The sequence below is a fragment of the Pagrus pagrus genome, assembly GCF_965226575.1.
Source record: "Pagrus pagrus genome assembly, chromosome: 16".
Lineage (NCBI taxonomy): Eukaryota > Metazoa > Chordata > Actinopteri > Spariformes > Sparidae > Pagrus > Pagrus pagrus.
The window spans coordinates 13,709,534-13,717,067 of record NC_140200.1 but is presented as its reverse complement, the minus strand read 5'-3'; the positions used below and the strand labels follow the sequence as shown (position 1 = coordinate 13,717,067).

The 7,534-nt window shown below is 41.1% G+C and overlaps 1 protein-coding gene across 1 annotated transcript; it reads left to right on the top strand.

Moving 5' to 3' along the window:
• The first annotated feature begins 201 nt into the window (after window positions 1–201).
• On the top strand, window positions 202–4,506 carry LOC311271471 (mucin-5AC-like). The gene is made up of 10 exons (XM_084377166.1): window positions 202–238; window positions 356–389; window positions 509–544; window positions 933–962; window positions 1,069–1,246; window positions 1,781–1,890; window positions 2,014–2,185; window positions 2,491–2,600; window positions 2,765–2,942; window positions 4,007–4,506. The coding sequence occupies exons 1-10, from the start codon at window positions 227–229 to the stop codon at window positions 4,098–4,100; spliced, it is 954 nt and encodes a 317-aa protein (XP_084233292.1). The 5' UTR covers window positions 202–226; the 3' UTR covers window positions 4,101–4,506.
• The last annotated feature ends 3,028 nt before the right edge of the window (window positions 4,507–7,534 follow it).

Here is a 7,534-nt window from a genome sequence, read left to right as displayed (position 1 = left end):
TTGAAAAAGTTTAACATACTCCAAAAAGTGGCATTTTTACGAATGAGAATTTTAGTTTCCAACTGAAAATGTACTAAAATTCAGACGTATTTAATATAACAAATGCACAAAAAATTTAAATATTGTACCTTTTTTTTAAGACACAAATTGTGTCACACAATTATTTGTATTCATAAGTAACAAACAACTTCTTTACAGTTTCAAAAGTCCCTTGTTATCTTCCATTATGATCAAATTGGTAACGTATGACTTTTAGTAGTTTTTTCAAATTAATTATGTTTTTTACATCTTCGATAAAGATTTCCAAGTTCCGTGTCCTCTTGTGATTTTAACCTTTTCGATTCTCCTCTGATAGTTAAGTGTTGCCATTGTTGCGGGATTGTTTTTCGGTAGGTTAATCTCAATAACTGCAATGGTCACGATCATAAATACGATTGTAACTGATCAAAAATTACAAATGGACACAGTCATATTATACAACATTAATTATTTAACTTTATGCTTTTAGCTGAAAGCGACCAGCAGTCCATCAAACCAGCTCGAGGTAAGACCCTTCGTTGTAGTGTGATACAATGTGCAGCGTCTCCTTGCTCTACTGAAAACTCCCGATTTTGCAGCAGAGCAAGTCTCATTACATGCAGTTGAGAAAACTGACAGAAAGACTGTCTGTTTCACATCAAGTCAACATCTGTAACACTTTAACAGTTGTGATTTCGGAATGGCAAGTTATTTTTATCAGATTCTCGTAAAGGCCTGAGAAAAGTAAAACAAAGAAAAATTGTGCTCATTTGTCGCACAGTTAGCGTCTCCTCCACTCTCCTTCCCTCCAGCTTAGTTCCTTTCTGTGGCAGTCGTGACAGTTAAGGTATGAACCAAACCATTTAGTGGTTCTGACGCCCATTGTCTTTTTGTGTGTTATCTAATTCATCCAGGAATGCTCATCAAATACCCCATCCACATCGGTAAACAGATTACGCCTTTTGTTTTTGTGTCTCGTCTAGACCAACTCACAGCACATACAATTACGGAAAGATTTCTGTTTGCTAACATCTCAATTAAAATACCTAGCTCCACAATGCTGGACAGACTGGTTTGACAGAGATGACCCCTCTGGAACTGGTGACTGGGAAACCCTCAATGATCTTCGCAAAGAGAACCCAGGAAAGATCTGCCCAGAACCAAGCGATATGGAGGTCATGACTCTATCTGGGCTCAGTGTGGCTGCAGCAGGGGAAGTGATCTTTAAGTAAGTTCTGAACAAGTATTGAATAATTTGAATGGGTTTACAGGATTCATGCTGGATTCTACTGCATATGGTACTTTAATGTTGTCTTCTGCACAGCACACTCAGCAAAACAATGCATTTATCTGAACGGTTGTTAAAGGAGCTCTGTGGAACGCCTGTGTTGTGCTGGAAGCCGGTCGTCCATCCTGCTCTGTTAGCAGAGCGGAGAGAGGCACTGAGACCAGTACAGTGCCTCTCGATACATGTCAATTGTTACAAATTGTTACATAGAGCCCCTTTAAGGTCAGCTAAAACTTGTTAACACCAAGGCAAAAGGACTTTAGCTCTTGGGACCATGAATGCCTGTGCAAAACTGCATGGTAAACAATTCAGTGTTTTAGGAGATATTTAAGTCTCGACCAAAGTGGTGGAACAAGCGACTGAAACATCACCAGACCATCCTTAGAGTCATGACATGAGCGTGGCTAAAAAGCACTCATGTGAATGTATGCACTGGATTATTTTCAGTATGTGTCTCTCTGTTTCGTTTTTCAGAAATGACCTGACTGAGGGATTCGTCTGCAGAAAGGAGGACCAACCCGACAAAACGTGTGATGATTATCGTGTTCGTTTCCGCTGCCATGCCCCTTACTGTGGTGTAAAAGGTACTGTATGAGCACATTGTACATGTGCAGTGTTTTTGTGTCTCATCTAGACCAACTCACAGCATATACAATTACGGAAAGATTTCTGTTTGCTAACATCTCAATTGAAATACCTTGCTCCAGAATGCTGGACAGACTGGTTTGACAGAGATGACCCCTCTGGAACTGGTGACTGGGAAACCCTCAATGATCTTCGCGAAGAGAACCCAGGAAAGATCTGCCCAGAACCAAGCGATATGGAGGTCACGACTCTATCTGGGCTCAGTGTGGCTGCAGCAGGGGAAGTGATCTTTAAGTAAGTTCTGAACAAGTATTGAATAATTTGAATGGGTTTACAGGATTCATGCTGGATTCTACTGCACATGGTACATTGATGTTGTCTTCTGCACAGCACACTCTGCAAAACAATGCATTTATCTGAACAGTTGTTAAAGGAGCTCTGTGGAACGTCTGTGTTGTGCTGGAAGCCGGTCGTTAGTTTATGTTAGCAAACGCCATTTCTAAGCTAACGTAAGCTTCTTGCTCTCTGTTAGCAGAGCGTGTACATGTGGATGCATGCACTGGATTGTTTTCAGTATGTGTCTCTGTTTCGTTTTTCAGAAATGACCTAACTGCGGGATTCGTCTGCAGAAAGCAGGACCAACCCGACAAAACGTGCGATGATTATCGTGTTCGTTTCCGCTGCCATCCCCCTTACTGTGGTGTAGAAGGTACTGTATGAGCACATTGTACATGTGCAGTGTTAAGCTGCTAATTCAAAGTGCATTTCACCTTGTCTTTCATTGTTCACGTGCATAAACACTCGTTTAGAATGGCACTTTGGTGCCGCAGCTTCCCACCTGTCACCGTGTCTCTCTTTTATCGCTTGTCGCAGTGTGCTGGACAAAGTGGTATGACAGGGACGATCCCAGTGGAACAGGGGACTGGGAGCTTTTGAGCAACCTGAGGAATGAAAACCCCGGACAAATCTGTGACAACCCGCTGTCCATTGAGGCTGTTACCACTGGCAGTAACCCCCTTCAAGCCAGCAGCACTGGGGAGACCTTTCATGTGTAAGTTGCCTCACAGGGAAAGAGCTAAAAAGTTTATGTGTTGTAATTTTAGCCCACTAAACAATCGATACGTCTTAAAATGAACATCTTTTCCAAAGTTTTCGAAAAACCTTGAAAATGTACTGCCTGGAGCTAAAGCTTAAACAGGGAATGGAAACTTTGTAGATGTACAGTTACATTAGATTAGATCAAATTTTAATGAGCCCCATGAGGAAACTGAGTGGAAGGCACATGATGTCTGAAATTTGAAATGTAGCTGAGCCTTATTTTATCCTTGAACAGCTCTGACTGAGAAAAAAAGTCCTTGTGCTCAGTAGAAGCACAAATAACCCAGTGTATTGATTATTGATTAATTCTTTATTTATGATCATTTTCTTTCATTTGCCTTGGATTTCTGAGACATTTAACTTTGAAAAGAGGTCACACCTGACATTACAGAATGACATCAAGAACCAAATGGTAATAAACAGGATGATACGTGGATCTTCTACTTTGACAAATTAGATCACGTTATTATCATAGTTAAAGATAATAATAATGTACTTTTTAAAGCTGGGGTTGGTAAAGTTGAAGAGAATGGGTTGTGTACTGTGTATCCTTGTCATCGTTGTCGTATCCAACTACCTCATGTCTCTTTCACATGCAAGAAAACTGTTGATGAATTTTCGTTCATGTGATCAACCCAGGCAAAAAAGGAGATTCAGGAGGTGTGAAGCCTTACGTGATAGTATTTAATGAAGCTCGATCGAGGAGAACAGACTCAATGTGACCATTTAACGGCTACACAATACTTTGGAAACCTAAGTCACGTTGTAATTGGTGGGAGATTATGAAGTTCGGTCTATCATGAAGCCAGGGCATCTCTCCTATGAGATATATATATAGAGTGGGTCGCTAATAGTTTTAGCGATACGTGAATACCAGATTGGAGTATTGGATGTATTGATGTTCACAGATTTTCAACAAATATGACAAAAAATGTTTCTTAAATGAATTACCAACCCTAGCTTTAAAGAAGTTATTGTCATATACTGATTCATTAACTGCTGGGAATCATTTTTCAGCTACAGTCCAACTGGAGGATTCGTTTGCCGCAAAATGGACCAGAAATCTAACAGTTGCCGTGACTACAAAGTTCGCTTTGGATGCCCGTGCTAGGTTCAGCCCTGACCCCACAGCCAACACTGAGAAGAAGAGAAGATATTCGATTTCTTATTCCTAGTCTGCTTTTTCTTTTCTTTTATGCTTTAGTTTTCCTGTGCCCGATGAAAGAAGTGTGATGAGCCTGTTTTTGTACAAAATACATTTTGACTTGTTTGAAAAGCAAAGGTGATACAAGTAACGCTGAAGGGACGCTGGCACCTTTACAGCTAAATAGGATTCAGCCACAATTCATTTTATCTTGTACGCGTGTGCTTTTCCCACAGCGCCGAAATGTCTTCTGTGCAAAAGGCCCATTAAGTGATTCGTCATTCTATCTTGTCCTTTCAGTGATCGTGAAATTATTACCTTGTAGAACTATTGTAAGACATAAATCAACAGTCAACAGCAATAAAAATACTAATGAACAGCAAGTCCCCTTTGTCATTAACTTCCGCTCATAACTCTTCACAGCTTGTTAGGATTACACAAACGAGCTCACGGGCTTTCACAAAGTTATGATTTAGTGTGAGCGACGCAGACTTGTGTGTATTCAACAGATGGTGGGACCTGATATGATATACAGACAGTAGGCGGTGCTGGATAGCAGCGCTGTTCAATGGCATTGTGGCCATGTGGAAGAGCATAAGCCAGCGAATCTGAATTTCATACCCAGAACACATGCGTGCATTAACGAGCACAGTTGATGCAGGCGCAGTTCCTCTTCCTTGCTCAACCTTTAACTTCCTCTCTATTTATAGAAGTTTGTGTTGTCGGTGCAGGCCTAGTGTCTCTTCAAACTCTTCTCTTCTGACCTAAATCACACCTCTGCCACGTTTCCCTCAAAGTCAAATGCTCCTGATGTGAGCCTACACCCACACTGGCTGCTGCAAACCCTTCAGTGTACACACATCGAGGGGTGCAGGGAGGTACAAGGTGATTCCTGCTACATCAATGCCTTCAACATTTCCTCGGGAGATGAGCACTCGTGATAGGTGCTGCTGGAAAAGAAAACTCTGCAGTGCATCATTCAGAATGTAAAATGAGGGGAGAAAACTTTCCCACTGTCTGCTGTGGGAAAACCTTGTGTACTTTATGTTTTGCTAATGCCTGCATGTTTGCACTGCATCAATATTTCTGCCTGAATATATATATATATACATATATAGGTGCCATTTAGCTTGAAGTGCACGCATGTCTGTCCTCCAGTATGCTGAAGTAAGCAAAATGTGAAAAGAAGACAGTAAAGAGGAAAAGGGAGGGAGTCAACTGGGTGCAATCTGGTGAACTTGGCTTTTTTTTATGATGAAAGTGAAAAGGAGAAATTGTGCGATCGGTGGTGAAGTAAAATGAAATCTGCTTCGAAGCGTTATGGTGTTCCATTCTCTTCTATTAATCTCCCAATATTCCTTGGTTGTGGAGGCCTATTTATAGACCAGGGGATGATTAAGTGGTGAAGCACTGTGCCAAAGAGGGAACCAAGCTCATTTTCTTTCTTCCCGTCCTCTCTGTTCCTTACTCATTCTCTACATACTCCTCTTTCTTTTCCCTCCCTTGGTGACTTTATCTTCTCACTCTCGCTCCCCATCCTCCTCTTTTCCATAAGCACATACAGTATATTACACACCAAGCTTCTTTCACATAGTTAAGTTGTCAGTTAAATTACGTTAAACTCAAGGGGGTGGGGATAAGGTCCTTAAATTCCATTTTTTTTTTCTATTAAGCATTTAACAAAAGGGTTTATGCAAGTGTTAATTGTTATGAGGCTTCAAGAGGAAGAGTGACAGCCTTAACGAGAGAGGATAAACCCCAGCGCAGCGTGTTTTCATCGCTAAGTCAAGCTGGATCAAAACTGAAGGGTGTCCGTTAGCTGGAATTGCAGGAGGAAAAATATGCACAGAGAGATCCCTACTTACACCTGCTATCGCAAGGTGTCCTTGAGTGCAAGTGGAGCACGTGAAAAAGGGTTTAGCTCATTTTCGTGTGTACAGACGTGATTAATGGGGGAGAGGAAAGGAGGAAAGGAGAGGAGAGAGGAGAGGAGTGACCTCGGCAAGCTCAAGACCGGCCTCATTTCATCACCTCCAGAACAGCGAGGGCATAAATGAGATCAAACCCTTTCTTTATGTTTCAACGCTGACGCTCTATCTGCTTTCTGGTCCACATCCAGATTTTATTCTCCGGGTTTTACAGGGGCTTAAGTGGCAACATTTTCCTGCAGGATGGACTTTGCACAGGGCTTACTGGGTAGATGCTAAGGACCTTTGTAACAAGTATTTGTCTATTAAAACCACACCAAGGATTTGTGCAAGGAGGAGATACCGCTGACAGTAATTCAGACGGCATGAGGCTTGAATATGTTAAAGGAGACATATTATGCATTTTCCATTTTTTTTCTTTTCCTTTTGTGTTTAATGGGTTCTTGTGCATGTAAAAGATGTTGGTGTAGGCCAAAGTCCTACACCAACAGAAGCTCCACTTTCCCACGGAGAACACTGCTCCAGAAACGCCTCGTCAGTAGTCCCGCCTTTAATTCCATGACTTTGTGACATCACACTACGTCAGCGTGTCACACATTTGCATAATTTAAGCCTAGTGGCTAGTTTGGCATGTAAGAATGAATTAAGCACAGCTGCTCTGTTGCTAACAGTGCTGGCTCAGCTGACCAATCAGAGAGGACTGGGTGTTCAGGAGGGGGCTAAAACAGAGCATTTTGAATACAGTGCTGCAGAACTGGACAATATGAGAAAAACTGATGTGTTTTTTACATTTAAACCTTCTAGTAGTAACCCCAAATAAACCTGAACCTGTACCTGAAAATGAGCATGATATGTCTCCTTTAAAATGACAGGAAAAGCAGAAAAGTGTCTTCTTATGATCGTGAGTGGGATGTTTTCATACTGAGAGTTTATGCCAACATTTATCTATCTCTTATGCAATGAAATTGCATGAGCAAAAGAGATGTATTTCTGTCACTCAGCATAAGAGTTTCAGATTGAAAGTAGCTACATTTATTGCGCATCTCATACAGTATGTCCTTAAATCTCTCACAGCTCTTTGCGAAAAGCGAACAACCGGTGCTTAACAAATCTGTCACACTATTTACTATTTCTGTTTATCTGTCCAATATATTTTTAAACTACTGCAGTCTTGGCAACCCATGAAAACACTTGAGCTGTTGAAGGCACAGTCCATGTACCTTGAGTTATATTTAATAAATCCCTAACCAGGCAATTTCATAATTCTCAAATCCATGCGTCAAATGCTATTTATTCTAAAGACCCAAATTTATCACATTTATGACGCTGTAAATTTGATTCATGCTGAATTATGTGTAAATGAATGAGCTCAGCCTCCATCACTACACTCTCTGGATAGTGAAACAGCAACTTTAAATCCCTCTTACCAAAGCAGTATGAGCCTGAAAAGCTATTAGAGCATGACTCCTGAGA